General features: G+C 49.5%; 2 protein-coding genes across 9 annotated transcripts in view; one reads left to right on the forward strand and one right to left on the reverse strand.

The window, feature by feature from the left end:
* Positions 1-1618: 1618 nt before the first annotated feature.
* On the forward strand, positions 1619-24279 carry RFC2 (replication factor C subunit 2). 4 transcript variants are annotated; one of them, XM_034951393.2, is made up of 11 exons: positions 1619-1831; positions 3603-3672; positions 6012-6053; positions 6659-6765; positions 9014-9115; positions 12529-12629; positions 15681-15838; positions 16786-16851; positions 18332-18412; positions 20133-20246; positions 23727-24279. In XM_034951393.2, exons 1-11 carry the CDS (start codon positions 1719-1721, stop codon positions 23835-23837), a joined length of 1065 nt encoding a protein of 354 aa, XP_034807284.1. In that variant the 5' UTR covers positions 1619-1718; the 3' UTR covers positions 23838-24279. The 4 variants fall into 4 exon arrangements, with proteins under 4 accessions (XP_034807284.1, XP_063461931.1, XP_003815602.1 ...); XM_063605861.1 differs by lacking the exon at positions 23727-24279 and adding an exon at positions 22055-22174 and having other exon boundaries at positions 1662-1831; XM_003815554.5 differs by lacking the exon at positions 9014-9115 and having other exon boundaries at positions 1663-1831.
* A 113-nt stretch (positions 24280-24392) lies between these two features.
* The window catches only part of LAT2 (linker for activation of T cells family member 2), a 30840-nt gene continuing 28247 nt past the window's right edge, over positions 24393-26985 (reverse strand). For all 5 annotated transcript variants that reach the window (XM_034951404.3, XM_055114483.2, XM_063605863.1 and 2 more), the window contains one exon: positions 24393-26982. The gene's annotated coding sequence lies outside the window, so the exon portion shown is untranslated. The remainder of the gene's footprint in view (positions 26983-26985) is intronic.

The following is a 26985-nucleotide window of genomic DNA, read 5'->3' on the forward strand; positions in this document are numbered from 1 at the left end:
GTTGTGAATCTGTATACGTTAATACTATAGTTAAAACAAACTGCTTGGCCAGACGCGGTGGCTCACACCTGTAATCCCAGCACTTTGGGAGGCTGAGGCAAGCGGATCACTTGAAGTCAGGAGTTTGAGACCAGCCTGGTCAACGTGGCGAAACCCCATCTCTACTGAAAATACAAATATTAGCCAGGTGTGGTGGCACACGCTTGTAGTCCCAGCTACTCGGGAGGTTGAGGCAGGAGAATCACTTGAACCTGGGAGCCGGACATTGCAGTGAGCTGAGATCACACCACTGTACTCCAGTCTGGGTGACAGAGTGAGACTCCATCTCAAAAACAAAAAACAAGAAACAAAACAAAGAATGGTCAAAGCACTTGTGAATCTGAAGTACCTACTTTCTTTTCTTCTTATTTTTTTAGAAACAGGATTTCACTCTGTCCCCCGGGGCTGGAGTACATTGACTTGATCATGGTTCACTGTGGCTTCGACCTCATGGGCTCAACCGATTCTCCTGCCTCAGCCTCCCGAGTAACTGGGACTACTGTCGCGTACCACCACAACTGGATAATTAAAAAAATTTTTTTTGTAGAGATGGGGTCTCACCATGTTGCCCAGGCTGGTCTCAAACTCCTCGGCTTGAGGGATCCTCCCACCTTAGCCTCCCAAAGTTCTGGGATCATCATTATTGAATATTATGACAATTTGGGCTATGGGAGGAAAGATTGGGTAGAAAAACAGCCCATAAGAATGCTCAAAACCCTTGCGAGGTTGAAGTATTTACTTTTTCTTTTTTGAGACAGGGTCTTGCTGCAGACCAGGTTGGAGTGCAGTGGTGTGATCAGAGATCACTGCAGCCTGCACCTCCTGGGCTCAAGCACTCCTCCGCCTCAGCCTCCTGAGTAGCTGGAACTGCAGGTGCGCGCCACCACGCCCGGCTAATTTTTTAATTTTTATTTTTGTAGAGACGGGGATCTCACTGTGTTGCCCAGGCTGGTCTCGAACTCCTGGGCTTAATCGCTCTTCCGGTCTCTGTCCCCCAAAGGGCTGGGATTAGAGGGGTGAGCCACCGCACCGGCCTTGAGTCCCTATTTTCCTGGAATGAACATTGCATTTCATCTGACAAAAGGACGGTTTCAGTTTCCTCCTCTGCAAAATGGGGTGGGGGTGGAATTCCCATCTTGCAGCCGAGAATTCCCTGATAATAAACGTCGAGTACCCAGCGCGGTTGAGGCGCAGGAGCCTACCCAACGGGAGCAGCTCACTAGGACATTCAGAGCAATCTGGAAAAGTGGGCACGGGCAGCCCCAGACGTCATCCCCGGACCCCGCTGCCCAGCAGCGCCCGGACGCCAGCGTTGTCCGTGTCCCAACACCGAAGCCCGCGTTTGGCCGCAACGCCCCCAGGCCCTGCTCCTCCCACGCCGCCGCGGAGCGGATCTTCCACAGAAACCACACACAAACGTCCGTTCCGAGAGCGACCTGCTTTCTCGGAAGGCGTCGCGCCAGAGCTCGCCTTCCTGTCGCTCCCAGGCCGGACGCCAGGTCTCCCATAGCAACCGCGGCCTAGCGATGGCCGCCAGGGCACCACCGGAACCCTCTTCGCAGGCACGGAGAGGCGCGGGTACGTGACTTCCGCTCGCGCCCGGCGGAAGCCAGGGGGCGGGGCTTGCGTGGCGGCGTCAAGGGGCGGTGCCTCGGGTGGCGGGAAGAGGAGGCGCGAGAATGGAGGTGGAGGCCGTCTGTGGTGGCGCGGGCGAGGTGGAGGCCCAGGACCCTGACCCTGCCCCTGCCTTCAGCAAGGCCCCCGGCAGCGCCGGCCACTACGAACTGCCGTGGTGAGGTCCCAGGCCGTAAAGAACGGGCGCGTTTGGACGTGAGGGTGGGCGAGTGGCGGGCCGTGCTCCGGAGAAACTCGGGGGTCAGGGGCTCGTTTTGGGGAATCCCGAGGGAGGAGGAGGCCCCGGGTGGCATCGAGATGATTTCAAGAAGGCGACGGACATGGATCGAGAGTGGCCGGTCTAAACTCTGCGAGCGGAGTCTCGCTCACTACAATGCTTATGACAATTAGGGCTACCCCGGGTGGCCACCTACTCTGACCTAGTTGGTTTTTTCAGAAGTTTTTGTGTATAGTAGTGTATGACCTAGTGTTTTCAAAAACTTCAGTCTTTTAAAAAAAAATCGATTACATGTTGAAAATAATATTTTGACTGTTAGGTTCAATAACATTTACATTTGAAATTTTTTTTAAAAAATCAAGACGGGGGTTTTGCTGTGTTGCCCAGGCTGATGTCCAGCTCCTTGGCTCAAGTGATCCCCCTGCCTCAGCCTCCTAAGTAGATGGGACTACAGGCACGCACCACCATGCCCAGCTAATTTTTTTTTTTTAGATGGAGTCACACTTTGTCACACAGGCTGGAGTGCAGTGGTGTGATTTCTGCTCACTACAACCTGCATCTCCCTGGTTCAATCAATTCTGCCTCAGCCTTCCTAGTAGCTGGGATTACAGGCATGTACCATCACACCCTGCTAATTTTGTATTTTTAGTAGAGGCTGGGTTTCACCATGTTGGCCAGGCTGGTCTCGAAGTCCTGATCTCAAGTGATCCGTCCGCCTCGCCTTCCCAAAGTGCTGGGATTACAGGCATGAGCCACTGTGCCCAGCCTAGGCCTACGGTGTCTAGCCAGCCATGCTGTGTGTTTGGCACACGTCTGCAGAAACTGGCAGGTAATCCTTGCCTGGCATGGTGGCTCACGCCTGTAATCCCAGCACTTTGGGAGGCTGAGGTGGGCAGATCACCTGAGGTTGGTAGTGAGCCAAGATCGCGCCATTGCACTCCAGCCTGGGCAACAAGAGCAAAACTCTGTCTCAAAAAAAAAAAAAAAGAAAAGAAACTGGCAGGTAAGGGATGAGAAAGGAGCTTGGTTGCACCCATGTTGTCACACCAAATGATGTCAGTGCTGTATGTGCTGGGCCTCTTGTGACGGGCGGACAGGGTTGCAGCACGGTGTCACATTGCTCCAGATGACCTGTGCTGGCCCTGCTCCAGCAGCAACAGGTGTTTCTCTGCTGTGGCAGGTTTGAAGCCTATGCTGTACAATTCTCATGCCTTTAACTTTTCAAATGGCACTTGGGCATCTTATTACATTTTATTTATTTATTATTTATTTTTGAAACAGAGTCTCACTCTGTAGCCCGGGCTGGAGTATAGTGGCATGCATGATCTCACCTCACTGCAACTTCTGCCTCCCAGGTTCGAGCTATTGTGCCTCAGCCTCCCAAGTAGCTGGGATTACAGACACACACCACCACATCCAGCTAATTTTTGTATTTTAAGTAGAGATGAGGTTTCACCATGTTGGCCAGACTGGGCTCAAACTCCTGACCTCAATTGATCCACCCACCTCAGCCTCCCAAAGTGCTAGGATTACAGGTGTGAGCCACTGCGCCTGGCTGGCATCTTATTACATTTAAAACTTGCAACCATTTGGCATAGTTGTACTGAATGTATGTAATTTTTTAACAAAGCTCTCAGGATAACCCTTAAGTGCTTTTTGTGGGGTAGTGTGAAGATAACCATGTCAACATTTTTATGCATTTTCTTAACAGGGTTGAAAAATACAGGCCAGTAAAGCTGAATGAAATTGTCGGGAATGAAGACACCGTGAGCAGGCTAGAGGTGAGTGGCTTTTTTTTTTTGGAGACAGAGTCTCGCTCCATCGCCCAGGCTGGAGTGCAGTGGTGCGATCTCCGCTCACTGCAAGCTCCGCCTCCCGGGTTCATGCCATTCTCCTGCCTCAGCCTCCCGAGTAGCTGGGACTACAGGCGCCCGCCACCACACCCAGCTAATTTTTTGTATTTTTAGTAGAGACGGGGTTTCACCGTGTTAGCCAGGATGGTCTCGATCTCCTGACCTCGTGATCCGCCCACCTCGGCCTCCCAAAGTGCTGGGATTACAGGCGTGAACCACCGCGCCCGGCCTTTTTTTTTTTTTTTTTTTTGAGATGGAGTCTCGCTCTGTCGCCCAGGCTGGAGTGCAATGGCGCCATCTCAGCTCACTGCAAGCTCCGCCTCCTGGGTTCAAGCAATTCTTCTGCCTCAGCCTCCCCAGTAGCTGGGACTACAGGCACGCGCCACCACGCCTGGCTAATTTTTGTATTTTTAGTAGAGATGCGGTTTCACCGTGTTGGCCAGGCTGGTCTTGAACTCCTGACCTCGTGATCCGCCCGCCTCGGCCTCCCAAAGTGCTGGGATTACAGGCGTGAGCCACCACGAGCGGCCTCAAGTAGGTTTTTAAAAGATGACCTAAGGCTGGGCACAGTGGCTTACACCTGTAATCCCAGCACCTTGGGAGGCTAAGGCGGGCAGATCACTTGAGGTCAGGTGTTTGAGATCAGCCTGGGCAATGTGGTGAAACCAGTCTCTATGAAAAAATTTAAAAATGAGCTGGGTGTGGTGGCACATGCCTGTAGAGTCTGAGGTTCAAACTGGGCATGGTGACAAGTGCCTGTAATCCCAGCTACTCGAGGCCAAGGCAGGAGGATCCCTTGAGCCCAGGAGTTTGATGCTGCAGTGAGCTATGATCACGCCACTGCACTCTAGCCTAGGTGACAGAGTGGACACCCTTACTTTGAGAAACAAAAAGAGTTTGGGCTTCATAGTGAGGGCAGGGAGGAGTCAAGGATTTCAGTTAGGGAAAAATGTTTTAATAGGGCCGGGTGTGGTGGCTCACATCTGTAATCCCAGCACTTTGGGAGGCCAAGGCGAGTGGATCACCTAAGGTCAGGAGTTCACGACCAGCCTGGCCAACATGGCAAAACCCCGTCTCTACTAAAAATAAAAATTAGGCAGGCATGGTGGTGGGCGTCTGTAATCCCAGCTACTCAGGAGGCTGAGGCAGGAGAATCGCTTGAACCCGGGAGGCGGAGGTTGCAGTGAGCCGAGATTGTGCCATTGTACTCCAGCCTGGGCAACAAGAGCAAAGCTCCATTTCAAAAAAAAAATGTTTTAATAGGTGTGTACTTTAGGAAAGTGGTCGTGGTTACAGGATGGGAAATGGATTTGAATGGGAGCGTGGAGACCACTTAATGGCCCATTGATAGCAATCAGACGAGATAATGGGCTTAAGAAAGTGGTAGCCGGGATGGAGAGAAGGGATGGAGAGAAGTAAAGGACGCTGGAGACGAAGGAGGAGGATGGTGAAGCCCTGGTTATTGAAGTACTCAGGGTGAGGATGAGGCCAAACCAAGATGATGGCAACCTCAACTTCATGGCATAGACAGTCCATGGTGGGAAACATGGGTGGGGCCTCAGGTTTGTACAGGAGAATGAAGTGTTCAGTTTTGAAGATGCCGAGGTGAGTACCTGTAGTCCCAGCTACTCGGGAGGCCAAAGCAGGAGGATCACTTGAGCCTGGGGATTGGAGGCTGCGGTGAGCCTTGATCACACCACTGCACTCCAGCCTGGGTGACAGCCAGAGTGCATCTCTAAAAGAATAAAAAGAACTTGAGGTGAGAGTTCCATGGGGCATCCAGTCCATGTGGATAAATTTGTAGCCACGTTTACTACACAGGCTGTGTAGCTGGGGAGATTCAGCTCCTAAAGCTTACAAATTAACCAGGTTTTGTGTTTTTTTTTTTTTTCTTTTTGAGACAGGGTCCCACTCTTTCCCAGGCTGGAGTGCAGTGGTGCAGTCACAGCTCACTGCGGCCTCCACTTCTCAGGCTCAACCGATCCTCCCATTTTAGCCTCCCGAGTAGCTGGGAGTACAGGCGCACACCACCACACCTGGCTAATTTTGTTTATTTTTTGAGGAGACAGAGTCTCACTGTGTTGCCCAGGCTGGCCTCAGGCCTCAAGTGATTGTCCTGCCTTGGCCTCCCAAACTGCTAGGATTACAGGCCTGAGCCATTGTGCTTAGCCGAGTTTTAACCTGCTTGTTTGTTCTTTTTTCTATCTTTTTTATGTAGTCATCCAGAAGCAAGTTTTAACCGGTTTTAATGATCATTTTCGCTGTAGGTCTTTGCAAGGGAAGGAAATGTGCCCAACATCATCATTGCGGTGAGTACCCAGCCCTGGGCCTGTTGAGTGTCTCTATGTCTCATCCCACTGCCCGCTGAACTGCTTTCTTGTGCACAGCGCTGCCTCCCTGGAGAGCCCCTTCCCATTCCCCTGGCAAAGGGAAGCATTTCACTCTAGTTGGGAGGCCTGGGGTTGGTTGCTGTATTTTTTTTTTTTTTTTCTGAAACGGAGTCTCACTCTGTCACCCAGGCTAGAGTGCAGTGGTGCAATCTCTGCTCACTGCAACCTCTCCCTCCCGGGTTCAAGCGATTCTTGTACCTCAGCCTCCCGACTAGCTGGGATTACAGGTGCCTGCCATCACGCCCGGCTAAGTTTTGTATTTTTAGTAGAGATGGGGTTTCGCCATGTTGGCCAGTCTGGTCTCGAACTCCTGACCTCAGGTGATCTGCCCGCCTTGGCCTCCCAAAGTGCTGGGATTATAGGTGTGAGCCACTGTCTCCGGCCAGCTGTATTGATCTGTGTGTGCTGTGGGTGGAATGCAGGGGTCAGAGGTGATGGAGATGCAAACAGCAGTGAACATAACTCAAGAGCTACCTGAGGTCCTTCTGGTGGTTTGAAGTCTTTACTGGAGATCTCATTCCCAGGGCCCTCCAGGAACCGGCAAGACCACAAGCATTCTGTGCTTGGCCCGGGCCCTGCTGGGCCCGGCACTCAAAGATGCCATGTTGGAACTCAATGCTTCAAATGACAGGTAGGTCTTAGAGTCAGACCTGTAGGGGGGCGGGTGCTCTGCATTGAGAATTGTTACAGAAACAACCTTTCTCAGCAATGGGTTGTATGCGAAGCCTTGCCAGCTATATGTGATTTCCTCCACCCCTTCCCAGTGAAAGAGCGTTGCTCACTTGTCAACTTGCCGGTTTATTTTTTTTGTTTTCATGGAAATTTTCAAAAACTGTTCTTCTCAGCCAGGCATGGTGGTTCACACCTGTAATTCTAGCACTTTGGGAGGCCGAGGCAGGTAGATCACCTGAGGTCAGGAATTCGAGACCATCCTAGCCAACATGGTGAAACCCCGTCTCCACTAAAAATACAAAACTTAGCTGGGCGTGGTGCTGGGTGCCTGTAATCCCAGCTACTCAGGAGGTTGAGGCAGGAGGATTGCTTGAACCCGGGAGAAGGAGGTTACAGTGAGCTGAGATCGCACCATTGGGCACTCCAGCCTGGGTGACGAGCAAAACTCCATCTCCAAAAAAAAAAAACCAACCAGTTTTTCTCTTTTTTCAAGTTTAAAAATTTTTGTAGAGATGGGATCTCACTATGTTGCCCAGGCTGATCTCAAACCCTTAGCCTCAAGCAATCCTCCTGCCTTGGCCTGCTAAGTTGCTAGGACTATAGACACACGCCACCATGCCAGCTTTTTCTTGTGGAGATGGGATCTCACTATGTTGCCCAGTCTGGTCTCGAACTCCGGGACTCAAGCGATCCTCCTTGCTTCAGCCTCCCAAAGTGCTTGGATTACAGACGTGAGCCACTACACTGGGATGTTCAACCAGTAAATATAATGCAAAATTCCAAAATGTGAAAAAAAAACGCAGATCTGAAATATTTCTGGTCCCAAGCATTAGGGATAAGGGATACTCAGCCTGTATATTTAAAGTGTATGGAAGGCCAGCCAGGCATGGTGGTTCATGCCTATAATCCCAGCACTTTGGGAGGCTGAGGCAGGTGGATCGCTTGAGTCCAGGAGTTTGAGACCAGCCTAGGTGACATAATGAAACCCCATCTCTGTATAAAAGTAAAAATAAAGTGTTCTGGAGGATGTGTATAAGTTAATATGCAAATACTATACCATTTCATATAAGGGACTTGAGCAAAAGTGAATTTTGGTGTCTGAGGAAGGGCCTAGCACCAGTCCCCAGGAACACCAAGGGACAGCTGCATATTGTTCACTCCTTGATTCTTCAGTTAGGGAAAATGTCTGGAGGATATTGGCATCTGAAGATTCATAGTCTGAGATGTTGCTTATTGATCAATTTCACCATCAGTAGCATTTAGAATGTTGCTATTGGTGTCTGCAGTTCTGTACTGTTCTGTTCTGTTCTTTTCTTTCTTTCTTTTTTTTTGAGACAGAGTCTTGCTCTGTCACCCAGGCTGGAGTGCAGTGGCACGATCTCGACTCACCATAACCTCTGCCTTCTGGGTTCAAGCGATTCTCGTGCCTCAGCCTCCCAAGTAGCCGGGACTACAGGCGTGCACGGGCACGCCCAGGTAATTTTTGTATTTTTAGTAAAGATGGATTTTCGCCGTGTTGGCCAGGTTGATCTTAAACTGGCCTGGAGTGGTCCGCCCACCTCGGCCTCCTAAAGTGTTGGGATTACAGGTGTGAGCCACCATGCTTGGCCTACATTGCAGTTATTTTCTGATTCACCTAATAATTAGGAAGAGTCCTCCTCTCAATTTTTTTCTCTTTCCTGTTGTGGGTAGAGAATGAAAAATTTTGAATTCTTGGCTGTGGTTAGTGAAAGCTTACAAGATAACAAAGGTGGTATATCTGCACTTCTATTACATCTTTTGAAAGATAATATAGTATCTCAAGCAATGCAGTTAAAAAACTGAAGGATGAGGCTTTTTTTTTTTTTTGAGACGAATTATCGCCAGGCTGGGGTGCAGTGGCGTGATCCCGGCTCACTGAACCTGGGAGGCAGAGCTTGCAGTGAGCCGAGAGGGCCACTGCACTCCAGCCTGGATGACACAGCGAGACCCTATCTGGAAAAAAAAAAAAAAAAAGTGTATATTTTCTTTGTTCTTTGAAAGACCTCCAAGAAAGAACAAATGCCATAAAATCTCAATCCTTATAAATAGTTATAATTGCCCCCCAAAAAAACTCAAAAATGGAAATTGGGCCTCACAGTCCCTGATATACCGATTGTTTAAAAGTCCTTGTGAAGGCAACTGAATTGGTCTCAGAAGGTGCCAGTAAAAACCTGTCATTCTTTCAGGGGCATTGACGTTGTGAGGAATAAAATTAAAATGTTTGCTCAACAAAAAGTCACTCTTCCCAAAGGCCGACATAAGATCATCATTCTGGATGAAGCAGACAGGTAGAGTGCTTTGCCAAATGTATTTTGACCTTGATCTCTAAATCTCTTTTTCGGTTTTATTCAATCAGGATAAAAAGCACTTTTACGGTAGATTTGCTTATCATATCTTCAACAAGCAATTTAATAGGGGCCTGCACCTTAAATCTTATCTTTATTAAGTAACTTACAAACATTTGTCTAAGATAGTCATTCATTTAATGTGCTGGTTTCAGCATCTCTTACGTTAATAATTTAAATGAGGTGTTTTTTTTTTTTTTTTTTTTTTTTGAGATGGAGTTTCTCTCTGTCACTCAGGCTGGAGTATAATGGTGCGATCTCTGCTCACTGCAACCTCCGCCTCCCGGGTTCAGGCGGTTCCCTGGCCTCAGCCTCCCAAGTAGCTGGGACTACAGGCATCTGCCGCCACACCCGGCTAATTTTTGTATTTGTATTTGTATTTATTTATTTTTTTTTTTTTTGAGACAGAGTCTCGCTCTGTCTCCCAGGCTGGAGTGCAGTGGTGCGATTTCAGCTCACTGCAACCTCCGCCTCCTGGGTTCACGTGATTCTCCTGCCTCAGCCTCCCGAGTAGCTGAGACTACAGGCATGCACCACCACGCCCAGCTGATTTTTTGTATTTTTAGTAGAGAAGGGGTTTCACCGTGTTAGCCAGGGTGGTCTCAATCTCCTGACCTCGTGATCCGCCCGCCTCAGCCTCCCAAAGTGCTGGGATTACAGGCGTGAGCCACCGAGCCTGGCCTAATTTTTGTATTTTTAGTAGAGATGGGGTTTCGCCATGTTGGCCAGGCTGGTCTCGAACTCCTGACTTCAGGTGATCTACCCGCCTCGGCCTCCCAAAATGCTGGGATTATAGGTGTGAGGCACCGTGCCTGGCCTGTAAATTTTTTTATTGTGGTTAAATGGACATAATTAACCATAAATTTTTTTTTTTTTTTTTTTTTTTTGTGAGACGGAGTCTTGCTCTGTCGCCCAGGCTGGAGTGCAGTGGCACAATCTTGGCTCACTGCAAGCTCCACCTTCCGGGTTCACGCCATTCTTCTGCCTCAGCCTCTCGAGTAGCTGGGACTACAGGCGCCCTCCACCACGCCTGGCTAATTTTTTTGTATTTTTAGTAGAGACGGGGTTTCACTGTGTTAGCCAGGATGGTCTTGATCTCCTGGCCTCATGATCCGCCTGCCTCGGCCTCCCAAAGTGCTGGGATTATAGGCGTGAGCCACTGCGCCCGGCCCAAAATTTACCATTTTAACTATTTTGAAGTATACAGTTCAGTGGCATTTAGTACATTTGCAATGTTGTGCAACCATCACAACACTTCGGTTGGCATAAATGAAGAATCTGAGTCCAGGCTTGGTGGCTCATGCCTGTAATCCCAGCACTTTGGGAGGCCAAGGCAGGCGGATCACCTGAGGTCGGGAGATGGAGACCAACATGGAGAAACTTCGTCTCTACTAAAAATACAAAATTAGCCAGGTGTGGTGGCACATACCTGTAATCCCAGCTACTTGGGAGGCTGAGGCAGGAGAATTGCTTGAACCCGGGAGGCGAAGGTTGTGGTGAGCTGAGATCATGCCATTTGCACTGCAACCTGGGCAACAAGAGCGAAACTCCATCTCAAAAAAAAAAAAAAATTGAAATGACATTAAGAAAAGAATATAGAACCCTAACCCTATAACGTTGTTTTTTGTTGTTGTTTTTGAGACAGGGTCTCACTATATCACTCAGACTAGAGTACAGTGGCACAGTCATAGCTCACTGCAACCTTGAACTTCTCGGCTGTAATGATCCTCCACCTCAGCCTCCCAAGTAGCGGAGACTACAGGCTTGTGCAACTGCAACCAGCTATTTTTTTTTTCACAAGGGCAGGGTCTCACTATGTTACCCAGGCTGGTCTCAAACTCCTGGCCTCAAGTGATCTGTCTGCCTTGGCCTCCCAAAGTGCTAGGATTGCAGGCATGAGGTGCTGTGCCTGGCGAAATAAATTTTTTTTAGGGCCAGGTGCGGTGGCTCACGCCTGTAATCCCAGCACTTTGGGAGGCCGAGGCGGGCAGATTGCTTGAGGTCAGGAGTTCGAAACCAGCCTGGCCAACATGGAAACCCCGTCTCTACTAAAAGTATAAAAATTAGCCGGACATGGTGGCGCCCAGGCTGGAATGCAATGGTGCTTGTAATCCCAGGTACTAAGGAGTCCGAGGCAGGAGAATCGCTTGTACCCGGGAGACAGAGGTTGCAGTGAACTGAGATGGTGCCAGTGCACACCAGCCTGGGCAACAGAGCAAGACTCTGTTTCAAAAAAAAAAAAAAAAATTTTTTTTTTAATGTGGCAGTAGTTCATGTTCTTTGAAGAAAATTTAGAATATATTAATAGTTTGCTGCCTTTTTATTTATTTATTTTTTTGAGGTGGAGCCTCACTCTGTTGCCCAGGCTGGAGTGCAGTGGCATGATCTTGGCTCACTGCAACCTCTGCCTCCTGGATTCAAGTGATTCTCCTGCCTCAGCCTCACGAGTAGCTGGGACTACAGACGTGCGCCACCACGCCCAGACAATTTTTTTTTTTTTTTTTGTATTTTTAGTAGAGTTGACGTTTTGCTGTGTTGGCCAGGCTGGTCTTGAACTCCTGACCTCAAGAGAGCCACCTGCCTTGGCCTCCCAGTGTGCTGGGATTACAGGCATGAGCCACTATGCCTGGCCATTAATAGCTTGCTTTTTTTCTTCTCTTTTTATATACTATCAATGTTTACACAGTTGAGATCATAATATATATAATTTTTGTATCCTGGTTTTTCCTTTTAATGTTGTAGGCATTGCTCTACATTATGATAATCTGGTAAACAGGCTTTTTTGTATTTTTTAAAATTTTTTGTAGAAATAGAGGTCTTACTATGTTGCCCAGGCTGGTCTCGAACTCCTGGTCTCAAGCGGTCCTCCCGCATCAGCCTCTTGAGATGGGAGGATTGCTTGAGCCCAGGAGTTCGAGGCTGCAGTGAGCTATGATTCCACCATTGCACTGCAGCCTGGGTGACAGCAAGAACCTGTCTCTTTAAGAAAAAAAAAAGAATAAAAAAGGAAGAAAGAAAAGTTGGCAGCTGGTGTCATGATTGTTCTCCTGAATTTGTGTCATGAAGGGCTGGAGAGAGAACCAATTCCCACAAGTGTGATGGCAGCCCTTGTAGATGGTGGTTTTCGTGAGTTTCACTTGAGGGTTGTTCTGATGCTGTAGGTACTAAATGCTGTTTGCACAGTCTTTGAGAGAGCGGCCTGCAGGTGTTAGCGTTAGAGGGATGGCCTGCGTACTTCCAATGAGACCTTCATTTAGGACATTGGATGTGTCTTATGTCCTGGGTTTTTGTATAGGGAATGATTTGTGTCACATGGTCTCTGGGTCCCACTTGCAAACTTGTGTTTTTCTTCTCAGCATGACCGATGGAGCCCAGCAAGCCTTGAGGAGAACCATGGAAATCTACTCTAAAACCACTCGCTTCGCCCTTGCTTGTAACGCTTCGGATAAGATCATTGGTGAGTGGGAGCTTTCGGTGGCTGGGGGCCACGTGGTGCTCAACTGGGCTTTTTTCTTTTTTATAGATGTGGTCTCCCTCTTCGCTCAGGCTGGAGTGCAGCGGTGCCATCACGGCTCACTGCAGCCTCAAACTCCTGTGCTCAAGTGGTCTTCCTGCCTCAGCCTCCCAGTAGCTGAGACTACAGGCCTGTGCCACCACACCTGGACTTTTTTTTTTTTTTTTTTTGTTTGAGACAAAGTCTCACTCTGTCGCCTAGGCTGGAGTGCAATGGCACGATCTCAGATCACTGCAACCTCCACCTCCAAGGTTCAAGCAATTCTTGTGCTTCAGCCTCCTGCGTAGCTGGGATTACAGGCTCGCACCACCACACCCAGCTAATTATTATTATTTTTTTTTTTTTTAAGAGATGGGGTTTCACCATGTTGGCCAGGCTGGTCTTAAACGTCTGACCTCGTGATCGCCTGCCTCGGCCTCCCAAAGTGCTGGAATTACAGATGTGAGCCACTGCACCTGGCCTCGCCTTGGCTCTTTAGCGCTGGAAGAGTAGGGATTTTTTTATTGTGTAGCATGGGCCAAGCACTATATAATCAAGTTTTTAAATTTATATTTTTTTAATTGACAAGGAGAAATTGTATATATTATGCACAACATGTTTCCCATTGTAATCAACTTTTAAATTTAATCTTATATAATCCTATGAGGAGGTATTATTTGCTTCAGTTTAGAGGTGAGAAAACTGGAGCTTATCCTGATGTTTAGGATCTAAGGAAAAAAGGGAAAGAAAACGAGCTTGGAGAGGTTGAGTAGTTTGCCCAAAGTCAGAGCAAGTGCAAGAGCAGCTGGGATTGGAGCCCCAGATCTATCACCCTCTTGCACTCTTGGAGGCACAAGGATGTTGTTGATGTCCCCTGCACGGTGTCACGATCACAGTCGTTCTCCAGATACCTTCTTGTGCTATTCATGTGCTCTGAGTACTTGGTATAGGCAGTATCTGTACATTGGAATTTGTTGCCTCTGGGAAGCTCCTCTCTGAAATCCTGCAGTCCGTCTTCTCTCTAACCTTACTGTTTGCCCTTCCACCTCCCTCCCTGCAGCCTGTCTGCTTCTGCATGGGTTTGTCCCGCCCCAGGTCCCAAGAGTGCTCTAGTCTGTCAACTTCCTGCTGGTTTCACATCCTTCTCTTTCTTTTTTTTGTAGAGAGAGTCTCGCTCTGTCGCCCAGGCTGGAGTGCAGTGTTGCGATTTCAGCTCACTGCTATCTCTGCTGCCTGGATTCAAGTGATTTTCCTACCTCAGCCTCCTCAGTAGCTGGGATTACAGGCATGTGCCACCATGCCAGGCTAATTTTTGTATTTTTCGTAGAGACGGGGTTTCACCATGTTGCCCAGGCTGGTCTAGAACGCCTGGCCTCAAGTGGTCTGCCCGCCTCGGCCTCGCAAAGTGCTGGGATTATAGGCGTGAGCCACCACAGCTGGCCCATCCTTCTCTTTCTGACACAGGCTGCCTGCACAGCCCAGCTGTCCTCTTTCCTCATTTTTCATTGCTCTCTCAGCCGCTTCCTTTGCCTCACTTCTGCCCTGCTGAACCCCAACCATATGAGCTCATCCATCTGACAACCCCCTTGCCACCCAGGCCGCTGTTGCCGACAAGCGCATTACCAAATATGGCACCCACAAAGTCATGGCTGCCAGCCCTGGTGGGGCTCTCAGCAGTGTCAAGAATCCTTTGCATTCTTTTCCCTTCCCGAAATCGCACTGATTTGTGCATTGATTCATTAACCCATTCACCGAACGCTTAACTCTGGTTCTTAGTAGCCGCCAGGCACCATGCTAGTGGAGAGCTCGTGGAGTTTAATGAGAAGTATTCTCCACTTTGCAGATGCCAGCAATGAAATGGAGAAAAATGCATTCCTAGGTCTTGATTTGGCAGGGCACAGTGGCTCATGCCTGTAATCCCAGCACTTTGGGAGGCCGAGGCAGGTGGATCACCTAAGGTCTGGAGTTCGAGACCAACCTGGCCAACATGGTGAAACCCCATTTCTACTAAAAATACAAAAATTAGCCGGGTGTGATAGCGTGCGCCTGTAATCCCAGCTACTCAGGAGGCTGAGACAGGAGAATCACTTGAACCTGGGAGGTGGAGGTTGCAGTGAGCCTAGATCACACCACTGCACTCCAGCCTGGGCAACAGAGAGACTTGGTCTCAGTAAAAAAAAGAAAGAAAGAAACTGGCCAGGCATGGTGGCTCACACCTGTAATCCCTGCACTTTGGGAGGCTGAGGCAGGAAGACTACTTGAGGCCAGGAGTTCGAGAGCAGCCTGGGCAACAGCAAAACCCTGTCTATGAAAAAAAAAGAAAGAAACTGGGTTGGCCCATTCAGATTGAATTGTCATGTGCCCAGAAGGACCAACATCCAGCACACACCAATTCCAGAGTCCACCTGGGCCAGGGCTGACTCATCTAACGGCTTGTGGCAGGCACATGGATGTGTTTCTACTGGAGGATCATTTCCCCGTCTGGAAGCCGTGGCTAGCCAAGGCCATGCGGGCAGTGCCAACTGAGGCCTCTGTCATTGCTTATTGGTTGACACCTTGACATATCACCCTGTGTTTACCAAGTCTCTCTCTCTCTTTTTTTTTTTTTTGAGACACAGCCTCGCTCTGTTGTCCAGGCTGGAGTGCAGTAGTGTGATCTTGGCTCACTTCAGCCTCCAACTCTTGGGCTCAAGCGAGTCTCTTGCCTCAGCCTCCTGAGTAGCTAGGATTACAGACGTGCGACACCACACCCAACTAATTTTTGTATTTTTAGTAGAGATGGGGTTTCACCATGTTGTCCAGGCTGGTCTCAAACTCCTGTCCTCAAGTGATCCTCCCGCCTCAGCCTCCCAAAGTGCTGGGATTCAGGCGTGAGCCCTCGTGTCCGGCCTACCAAGTCTCTATTGAGTGCCTGGGGCTGTGTGGATTGTGCAGCTGCAGCCTTATGACTAAAGAGCTAGCAGGATGATGCCGGCCTCTGCAGGGAAGCCTCACTACTGTCCCGTCTCTGTTCAGAGCCCATTCAGTCCCGCTGTGCAGTCCTCCGGTACACAAAGCTGACCGACGCCCAGATCCTCACCAGGCTGATGAATGTTATCGAGAAGGAGAGGGTACCCTACACTGATGACGGCCTAGAAGCCATCATCTTCACGGCCCAGGGAGACATGAGGCAGGTATGTGGGCTGCTACCATTCAGGCGTGGGCATCCTGTGCCTGCCATGCCCCTTCCATGGGGAAGGGGAGGGAAGTGACAGCTGCACAAGGTACAACAAGAGAAAGAGACAGAGACCTGGCACCCTCCTGGGACAGTGGGCTGTCTAGCTCGGACTCCAAGAAGAGAGGCAGGGAAGGGCAGAGCTTTAAAAGTCACCCTGGAGGCTGAGGCAGGAGGATCACCTGAGGTCAGGAGTTCAAGACCAGCCTGGCCAACATGGTGAAATCCCATCTCTACTAAAAAAAATTAAAAAATTAGCCAGGCATGGCCGGGCACAGTGGCTCACGCCTATAATCCCAACACTTTGGAAGGCCAAGGCGGGTGGATCATGAGGTCAGGAGTTCATGACCAGCTTGGTTAACATGGTGAAACCTCATCTCTACTAAAAATACAAAAAATTAGCCAGGCGTGGTGGTGGGCGCCTGTAGTCTCAGCTACTCGGGAGGCTGAGGCAAGAGAATGGCATTAACCTGGGAGGCAGACCTTGCAGTGAGCTGAGATAGCACCACTGCACTCCAGCCTGGGCGACAGAGCGAGACTCTGTCTCAAAAAAAAAAAAAAAAAAGCTGGGCATGGTGGTGGGTGCCTGTAATCCCAGCTACTCAGGAGGCCGAGGCAGAAGAATCGCTTGAACCTGGGATACGGAGATTGCAGTGACTCGAGATTGTGCCACTACACTCCATGCTGGGTGACAGAGTGAGACTGTCTCAAAAAAAAAAAAAAAGTCACCCTTGGCCCGGTGCGGTGGCTCATGCCTGTAATCCCAGCACTTGGGAGGCGGAGGTGGGAGAATCGCTTAAGCCCAGGAGTTCGAGACCAGCCTGGGCAACATAGCGAGACTCCTGTCTCTACCCAAAAAGAAATAAATATAAAAATCATCCTTGACATGTGTTTGCTCCTGAACAGGCGCTGAACAACCTGCAGTCCACCTTCTCAGGATTTGGCTTCATTAACAGTGAGAACGTGTTCAAGGTACAAGCGCTAGTGTGGGTGGTACTGTCAGCAGAAGCCGTGCTTCCCTGTGGGGGCCAGTGGGGCTGAAGGGCTGGGCTGGCAGTGGGGACGGACATCTAGCTGCTCTTGTGGGTGCCAGGGAGCCCACCCAGCTCCCGTCTGTCCTCTCCCTATTGCTGCTTTGCTGCACAAGCTGGAGAGTTTCGGGGGACCTGGAACGTCACTTGTGTGTGGTAGGTGAGGGAGGACCACGGATGCATCAGACCCAGGGTCGAGCAATTTCTGACGTGTCTTATTTGATCCCAGCGACTTCCCTGCACAGAGGTTCTCACCATCACATTGTGGGTGATGACGTGGGCCCAGGGGATCCCCTGGCCCCTAAAGGGCAGGCAGGAGCACTGTGCTGTTCCCCAGTAGCCTTCAGACCTCACACCCTGGGTTTTTTCTGCAATGCTGTGCCCTGCTCCCCACTTCTGCCCCTGGAGGGTGGGTAGTAACCCTCAAAGCCAGGCTGAGGAAAAGGATTCTCACTTACTCTCCCATGTCAGCAAAACATTTTTCTCTTGGGAATTCTTTTGAAAACTGCTTCCGCATCCTGATAACTCCGCGTCTAAATGCCATTTGAGAGATTCACTTCCCCCTTATTTGGGGGAAGAAACTGGGAAGGGCTGTCCAAGCTTTCAGCCTATAGCTGTTTCTTACCAGGTTTGTGGACAACAGACAAGCGATTTTTGAAGCATCTGGGTAGACCTGGGCAGTGAATGCATTTTTGAGGCCACTTAGGAAGGGGAGGCCCGCTCAGAAACAGGGGTGATGGTTCGGGCCCTGTTTTGTCTTGGAGGGTCACTGAGGGCTCAGGAAACCATGGCTTCCACCGGGAAAAGGCAAGGGCAGGTGTGGGTGACCTCTGGAGCCGTCAGGAGGCTTTCATTGGGAAGATGTAGGGGTCGACATTGTACCAGAGGCAGAGCCTCATGCCACTGCGGAGAATGCTGCAGGGAGGACGGAGTCCCCAGCACCATGCACCTGCCTGCTGGAGTAGCCTGACCCCTCGTTTAGGGTGTCAGGCTGAGGCTGGGGGACCTTTTGTAGGGAAGGCCAGTTCCTACTCTGGGGTGGAGGTGGGAATTGGCCCAAAAGACCTCCCAGTTCTAAAGTGAATTCCAAGTGGTTCTGGGCAACTGACCCCCCAAGTGATCTAAGACAGATGACTTGTGACTTTAAAGCTGTCCCCGAGTGAGCATCCTTCACAGGCCCTTGGTTGCTCTCTTGTTCATCTGTCTTATGTTTGGGAAATTTATCTTCCTGCTGCCGGAAGCACTTCTCTTTGATGGTGAGAGGAGCATTCCCCAAACTCATTCTGGTTGCTGGAGAATTTGATGAAAACAACAGGTTGAGAAGTTTTACCCATAGATTGCCTGGAAGTCGGTCTGTTGGGGCCTCCCCGCTCACATTGTCCCTTCTAGCCCCTGACCGCCTTTCCTTTCCCTTTGGCCAGGTCTGTGACGAGCCCCACCCACTGCTGGTAAAGGAGATGATCCAGCACTGTGTGAACGCCAACATTGACGAAGCCTACAAGGTTGGCCTCCTTCCCCCCGTCCTGGCAGAGGAACCGCTCACTTCTTGGGCAGAGGAGAGCGGGAGCCCTTCTGGTACCAGGGACATTATACACATCATTCCATTCATTCTTGAAATCTTACTTGGGAGACTGAGGCAGGAGGATTTGTTGAGCCTTGGAGGTCAAGGCTGCAGTGAGCTGTGATTGTGCCACTGCACCCCAGCCTGGGTGATGGTGAGACCCTGTCTCAGGAAAAAAAAAAAAAATTATTAATATCATGCTATGTGTTAATCTGTCTAGGAAGTGGAAAAAAAAATCATGCTAGGAGTTGGGTGCACTTTACTGATGAGAAAACTGATTCAGAGGCTGAATTCCTTGTCCTAAATCACTGTGTTTGTTTGTTTATTTATTTATTTATGTATTTATGTAGAAACAGGGTCTTACTCTGTTGCCCAGGCCGGAATGCACTGGCGCGGTCACAGCTCACTGTAGCCTCTACCTCTCAGGCTCAGGCGATCCTCCCACCTCAGCCTCCCAAGTAGCTGGGACTACAGGCACATGTCACTATGCCCAGCCCTAAGTCATATGGTTTAAAAGCAGTAGAACTAGAATTCAAAATGGTGTTTTTCTCCTGTAATTATATCCTCTGCAGGAGAAATTTGTCAGCCAAAGTCAGGAGGAAAGACCAGCCTAGCTCCTTCTCCAGGGAAGCCATCTTCTCTCCAGTTAAGGGGAAGTGTCCCCATCCATTCTCATAGGCAGAGGCATTCTGGGATCCAGCAGCCCCCAGCTAGCCAGGAGAGGAGGGAGCAGGAAGATTCTAGCCTCACAATGGGACTGAGTGCTGTGAGCAGATTCCAGCAGGTGTGGCTGGGGTTCAGGCGACCTCAAGCCACATGGGTGTGGTGTGGTTGGTGTGGTTCAAGGTCATTGATCCAGTCATGGTTTCCCTCTGCCTACCCCCTAACAAACTAGGTTGGAAGTTGACTGGGTTTAGGGCATAGTTCCACCCAATGTGAAACCGGAGTGCAAGGCGGGGAGACTGAGCAGAGACCCAGGCCCAGGGTCCCTGAGTAGACCTGAAGAAAGCCTTCAGATTTGTGGGCACAGAGCTTCTCTGCCCCCTGAATTCACCCCAAGATGCCAAAACAAAGGCAAAAAGGCCTGCCTCCAGACGCTGCAGCCTGGGTGGGGCGGGGTGGGTGGGAAGCAGGAGGCTGGGATTACCCAGTCAGGGTGTGCTCCAGGCTCGTCCTGCAGAGGTTGCATTGGGACTGCAGCTGGATGAAGCTAGCAGATGAATGGTCTGCTTTTTCCACTCTGCTATACCTAGTCATCAGATTAATAAAGCATTTTAAGAGCTCCGGATCAAGAGATTACATGGGTGTGGTAGTAGACCATTTTGCAACACAGCTTAAAACATTTGCAATAGGCTGGGTTCAGTGGCTCATGCCTGTAATCCCAGCACTTTTGGAGGTCGAGGCAGGAGGATTGCTTGAGGCTGGGAACTTGGGACCAGCCTGGGCAATATAGCAAGACTCTATCTTTATATTACTGAAAAAAAAATTTAAGCAAAACAACAATACATTTGCAATGTTATCTCTCTATCTGCCATGAAAATCAGTTAAGGTACCCTCATGTGACCTGAAGGGTGGGCCCCACCAGCTGTGGTGAGTCTCAAAATCACATGTCTTCTTACAGTTTAAAGTGGTAAGCAGCCTTTTCTGTCTCCTTTGTCTAGATTCTTGCTCACTTGTGGCATCTGGGCTACTCACCAGAAGATATCATTGGCAACATCTTTCGAGTGTGTAAAACTTTCCAAATGGCAGAATACCTGAAACTGGAGTTTATCAAGGTCGGTGAGAGTGTAGAAATGCCTCTGTCCTCAAGAGTGTGGCCCCTAGTGGCCGGGTGCTGTGGGCCACACCTGTAATCCCAGCACTTTGGGAGGCCGAGGTGGGCAGATCACCTGAGGTCAGGAGTTCGAGACCAGCCTGGCCAACGTAGTGAAACCCCCTGTCTACTAAAAATACAAAAATTAGCTGGGCATGGCTGGGCGTGGTGGCTCATGCCTGTAATCCCAGCACTTTGGGAGGCCGAGGTGGGCGGATCACCTGAGGTCAGGAGTTTGAGACCAGCCTGGCCAACATGGCAAAGCCCCATCTCTACTAAAAATACAAAAATTAGCTGGGTGTGGTGGCAAGTGCCTATAATCCCAGCTACTTGGGAGGCTGAGGTGGGAGAATCGCTTGAACCTGGAAGGTGGTGGTTGCAGTGAGCCGAGATCGTGCCACTACACTCCAGCCTGGGCGATGGAGGTGAGACTCTGTTCCAAAAAAAAAAAAAAAAACGTTAGCTGGGCGCAGTGGCAGGCGCCTGTAATCCCAGCTACTTGGGAGGTTGAGGGAGGAGGATCGCTTGAACCTGGGAGGTGGAGGTTGCAGTGAGCCAAGATCGCGCCACTGCACTCCAGCCTGGGCAGCAGAGCGAGACTGTCTCAAAACAAAAAAAAAAGACTGTGGGCCCTGGCTTCGCTTTCTCTGTCTGCTCACAGGCCTGGCATCTAGAAGGTGCTCAGTGTTTCCCAACTGCAGTGGGAGGGAGGGTGTGTCTTAGTTCCTTTGAGTTACTATAAAGGAATACCAGAGACTGGGTAATGTAGAAAGAAAAGAGGTTGATTTGGCTCACAGTTCTGCAGGCTGTACATGTAGCATGATGCCAGCATCTGCTTCTAGGGAGGGGTTCAGGCTGCTTCTGCTCATGTTGGAAGGGGAAGTGGGAGCCTGCGCATGCAGAGACCACCTGTCGAGAACGGAGGGAGGTGCCAGGCTCATTTGAACAGCCAGCTCTCCAGGGACCTAATTGATCCAGAACTCACTCACTACCTTGGGGCGGGCACCAAGCCATTCACGTGGGATCTTCCTCATGACCCAAACATCCCCACATTGGGGACCAAATTCCAAATGAGATTGGAAGGGGACAGACGTCCAAACTAGATCAACGTGGCTGATTGTCCTGAGGACCAAGTTTGTTTCACACAGTTCTGATTTTCTTCATTCAAGGCTCTCTTGTCTATTGACTGATTGATTGATTTTCAAGGTCAGATTAATTGAGGTTTAATTTACATAGAGTAAAATTCAGCCTGTTAGGTACAGGACACACGCACTCAGTCATGCAAACACTATCACCATCAGGATGCAGAATCTGTCATCCCAGAGAACTCATGTGTCCCTTTGAAGCCAGCCCCCTCCCCGACTACCACTTGGAAACTACCGATGTAGTTTCTGTTTCGTGGGATACAGTTTTCCAGAATATCATATAAATGGGATCATGTAGAACTTAGCCTTGTGAGTCTGGCTTCTTTCTTTCACTGTAGCAGAAATGCCTTTCAGATGTGTCCACGCTGGTACTTCTATCCATGAGTCAGTCCGTGTTATCACTGAGAAGTAATCCATCCTGTGCGTGTACCACAGTTTGCTTATCTGTCCATCAGCTGGAGGACATTTGGGTTTACAGATTGTGGTGACTGTGAATAAAGCCAGTGTAAACATTTGCATATATGGATTAGTGTGAATGCAAATGTTAAGTTTTTCTTTTTCCCAAGTAAGTTCCCAGGGGTGAGATTGCCTGGGAAAATGATAAGTGTATGTTTTACTCAATAAGGAACTGCCAAACGGTTTTCCGAAGTGGCTGCAGCACGTGCATTCCCACCAGCATTCCGGAGGATCCTCAACCTAGCCACCACGTGGAGTGCTCAGTTTGGTTTTTAAGCCATTCTAATAGGTGTGTAATGACCGGATGCAGTGGCTTACACCTGTAATCCCAGCTACTCGGGCGGCTGAGGGAGGAGGATCGCTTGAACCCAGGAGGTGGAGGTTGCAGTGAGCTGAGATCACACCCCTGCACTACAGCTTGGGCGACAAGAGTGAGACTTCCATCTTAAAAAAAAAAAACAAAAAACCAATAACAACAACAACAAAATAACCTAATAGGCATGTGATGAGATCTCATTGTGCCTTTAATTTGCATTTCCCTAATTACTATGCTGAACATTTAATCATGTGCTCGTTTGCCATCCAGAATCTTCTTTGATGAAACATCTGTTCATATATACCCATTTTTTAAAATTTTTACATTTTTTATTTTAATTGTACTGTATTTTTTGTTTAGAGATCATGTTAAGACCGGCCAATTTTTATATTTTTGGTGGAGACGGGGTGTCCCCGTGTTGCCAAGGCTGGTCTTGAACTCCCGGGCTCAAGTGATCCTCCTGCCTCGGCCTCCCAAAGTGCTAGAATTACAGGTGTGAGCCACTGCACCTGGCCTACATTTTTTATGTTTTTGAGAGACAGGGTCTTGCTCTGTCACCCAGGCTGGAGTGCAGTCGTGCGATCATAGTTCACTGCAGCCTCAACCTTCCATGCTCAAGCAATCCTCCCACCTCAGGCTCCCGAGTAGCTGGGACTGCAGGCATGTGCCAGTACACTTGGGTCGTTTTTATTTTCTTTTTTTCGTAGAGTTTGGGTGTTGCTATGTTGCCCAGGCCCAACTCTGGGCAAGTGATCCTCCTGCCTCAGCCTCCCAGAATGCTGGGATTACAGGTGTGAGCTACTGCTCCAGGTCTAAATCTACCCATTTTTTAATTGGGTTGTTTGATTTTTATTACTGAATTTATTTATTTACTTATTTATTTTTGAGATGGAGTCTCGCTCTGTTGCCCAGGCTGGAGTGCAGTGGCACTATCACTGCAACCTCCGCCTCCCAGGTTTAAGTGATTCTCCTGCCTCAGCCTCCCGAGTAGCTGGGATTACAGGCGTGCGCCACCATACCTGGCTAATTTTTGTATTTTTAGTAGAGATGGGGTTTTACCATGTTGGTCAGGCTGATCTCGAACTCCTGGGCTCGTGATCCACCTGCCTTGACCTCCCAAAGTACTGGGATTACAGGCATGAGCCACCACGCCTGGACTTTATTATTGAATTTTTGAGAATTCTTTATACAGTCTGGATGCAAGTTCTTTATCAGATATATAAATATTTTCCTGTAGCCTGGCTTTCCGTGCCACCACCCCGCCCCCCCCGCCCCACCCATTTTCTTAACAGTATCTTTGAAAGAACTATCAGCATCCTTTTAAGAAATAAATTGAACTTTAGGTAAACATAATCCATTGCATTTTAGCATTAATTTTCTGGCTGGGGTTGGAATTCCTCATGCTGATTTTGAAAAAACCATTAGTTCAGTTTGTTTCTGTTTTTATTTTTATTTTTTTCAGTTCAGATTTTAAAAAAGAACTCCCCCACTTATTAACCAGATTTGAATTTGGTTTGTTTTTCAGGAAATTGGATACACTCACATGAAAATAGCGGAAGGAGTGAACTCCCTTTTGCAGATGGCAGGCCTCCTGGCAAGGCTGTGTCAGAAGACAATGGCCCCGGTGGCCAGTTAGAGCAGAGACTTCACTGACTGACTTACAGGTGCCCTATTCTGAGGTACAGGAGCCGAAGCTTTCTGATGGGGGAAAATGCCGCCTTAGGCTGCAGCCAGCATGACTGTCCTTTAAACTCCAGTGGCTGGCCAGGCGCGGTGGCTCACGCCTGTAATCCCAACACTTTGGGAGGCCGAGGCAGGTGGATCACCTGAGGTCAGAAGTTCAAGACCAGCCTGGCCAACATGGGGAAACCCTGTCTTTACTAAAAATATAAAAATTAGCTGGGTGTGGTGGCGGGCACCTGTAATCCCAGCTACTCGGGAGGCTGTGGCAGGAGAATCGCTTGAACCCAGGAGGTGGAGGTTGCAGTGAGCCAAGATCACACCATTGCACTCCAGCCTGGGCGACAGAGACTCCATCTGGGGAAGAAAATTAAATAAATAAACTCCCGTGGCTTGCATGTTTGCTTCTGGGACGTCTGTGCCCCGCAAGTGTTTGAGTTTGGCCTCCACCCCATTGATGCGGTGACGGGGCGGAAAGGTGCAGAGAAGCTGAGGGCGGTCTCTGATCTGTGTGTGGGTTGACATTTTAGCTAATAAAGCCTTGCAGTGTTTGTTGGCAATAAGGTGACCATGTGAAGCCTCGAGAAAAACCAGCTTCCTGTCTCTACGGGCCTTGGCAGCCTACAAGTAGAAAAGGCGATTAGATAGTAGACCCACAAGCTCATCTCGGTTCTTCTAGAAGCCTGAAGGCGCCACTTTCCCAGGGCGAGGGCAGGGTTTGCTGTCTTTCCTATTTAGACTGATTTCTCAGAACGGCCAGGTGGCGAGCCTTTCAGAGAGGGCGGCAGAGTGGAGAGATGCAGCCCAGCCCTCAGGAAAACACCGTGACGCTCTTCCTGTGTTCTAGACCATACTCTTTGCGCTTGCTTTAGAATTCCCCAAAGAATTTCGTACTAATTTGTAGAATTGCCTTTTTTTTTTTTGGTAAGATACTATTTTTTTCCCTTTTTGTTTTGTTTTGATTTTTGAGATTGGGTCTCGCTCTGTCGCCCAGGCTAGAGTGTAGTGGGCCAATCTTGGCTCACTGCAGCCTCAACCTCTTGGGCTCAAGTGATCCTCCTACCTCAGCCTCCTGAGTAGCTGGGACTACAGGCATGTACCACGATACCCAGCTAATTATTAAATTTTTTGTAGAAATGAGGTCTCACTATATTGCTGGGACTGGTCTCGAACTCCTGGCCTCAAGTGATCCTCCCACCTCAGCCTCCTAAGTGCTGGCATTACACATGCCTGGCCCATTTGGGCACGGTGGCTAAAATACGAAATACTAAAATACGAAATTAGCTGGGCATGGTGGCACACGCCTGTAATCCCAGCTACTCAGGAGGCTGAGGCAGGAGAATTGCTTGAACCCAGGAGGCGGAGATTGTAGTGAGGCAAGATGGTGCCATTGCACTCCAGCCTGGGCGACAGAGCGAGACTCTTACAAAAAAAGGAAGAGAAACTTGTCCCTGAGGTTGTACAGTCAGGACTTCAGGGTGTGAAGTAACAGGCGGGCGGCAGTTGGGTTCTAGATGTTTCTTCTGATTTCCTAACTTGTCGCATTAATTTCTTCTCATGGGAAGAGTCCCTGGGCCATCCCAGAAAGATGGCTGGACTTGGGAACTAAGATCCCATCCGCAGCCCTGATGCTCTCAGGGTCCCTTTTTATTAAACAAGAGCTGTGGCCGCCATTCCCTTAAGGCTTTTTGTGTTTGGTTATGTTTTTTGAGACAAGGTCTCCCTCTTTCATCTAGGCTGGAGTGCAGTGGCGCGATCTCGGCTCACTGCAAGCTCCGCCTCCCGGGTTCACGCCATTCTCCTGCCTCAGCCTCCCAAGTAGCTGGGACTACAGGTGCCCGCCACCATGCCTGGCTATTTTTTTGTATTTTTATTAGAGACGGGTTTCACTGTGTTAGTCAGGATGGTCTCGATCTCCTGACCTCGTGATCCACCCACCTCAGCCTCCCAAAGTGCTGGGATTACAGGCATGAGCCACTGCGCCTGGCCATGTTTTGTTATGTTTTTTGAGACAAGGTCTCCCTCTTGCCCAGGCTGGAGTGCAGTGATGCAATCATAGTTCACTGCAACCTTCTGGGTTCAAGTGATTCTCCTGCCTCAGCCTCCCAAGTAGTTGAGACTACAGGCATGCACCACCAGGCCCGGCTAATTTTTGTATTTTTATAAAAGGTTTTTTACCTGAAGCAGGGGAAAGGAGACAGGATAATCACTGCTTTTCAACTAAAATGGTTTTATTGAGATGTTTTGGTTGGAGGAGATACTTTTTCTGGCAGCATTTCTGACTCAAGGTCCCTCTGGGCCCCAGCTCTTCCCATGAGACAGTCACAACACTGTCTAATCAGCTCTGCAGAGGCCAGCCCTGGAGCAGAGGAGGATTCAGGGCCATGGAGGGGACCTACTCTGCCCTGTTCTGGTCACTACTTCTCTAGACTCTCATGCACTATTGTCTGTAGCAAGTGACATTTCCACTGGAAGCACATAAAGATGGCGACAGCCTCATTTCTTCCTGAGTGAACTGAAGCCCAAAGAAAGGGGAGGTCCCACCAAAGGGGAAGAGAGCCAGGGCCCCACCCAACAAGGATGCTGAAATAAACTACATGTAATGCTTTCTAGGAGACAACACAGAAATCTCTACTCTGAAATCCAGAATGTTAAATATGGCTCCCCCTCTATAAGTTAACTGTACAAGCTTATCAATCATTTAAAACCCCAGCAACCAACAATAGCAATTAGGAATCCAAATTCATAGCACAAAAGAACACAGATACCAGTGTCGGACAGTGGTTTTGTTATGGGGACTGGGTGACAGCTTATCCTAAATCCTGCACATCCGTCCATACCAGGAGCCGGGTTACCCTTGGTACCAGGTGCCTGCCCCACAAAGCCTGGGTCGGGAGAGGGCTTGGTGACGGGCCTGCAGCTCCTGTGAGTAACTGTCTTTTCCCAGGCTGTGCACGCACGGCCAGGTGGTCCTCAGGGTGGCTGGTTCTCCTTCCAGGAGCAACCATGGCAGGGGCTTAAAAGTTGAGTAGCTCTGGGAAATGGTCCTTGGAAGGCAGCGATGGGTCCATGAGCACAGTGGTCCCTCTTTGCCTTGGCTCCTT

Source organism: Pan paniscus, chromosome 6, assembly GCF_029289425.2.
Source record: "Pan paniscus chromosome 6, NHGRI_mPanPan1-v2.0_pri, whole genome shotgun sequence".
Taxonomy (NCBI): Eukaryota; Metazoa; Chordata; class Mammalia; order Primates; family Hominidae; genus Pan; species Pan paniscus.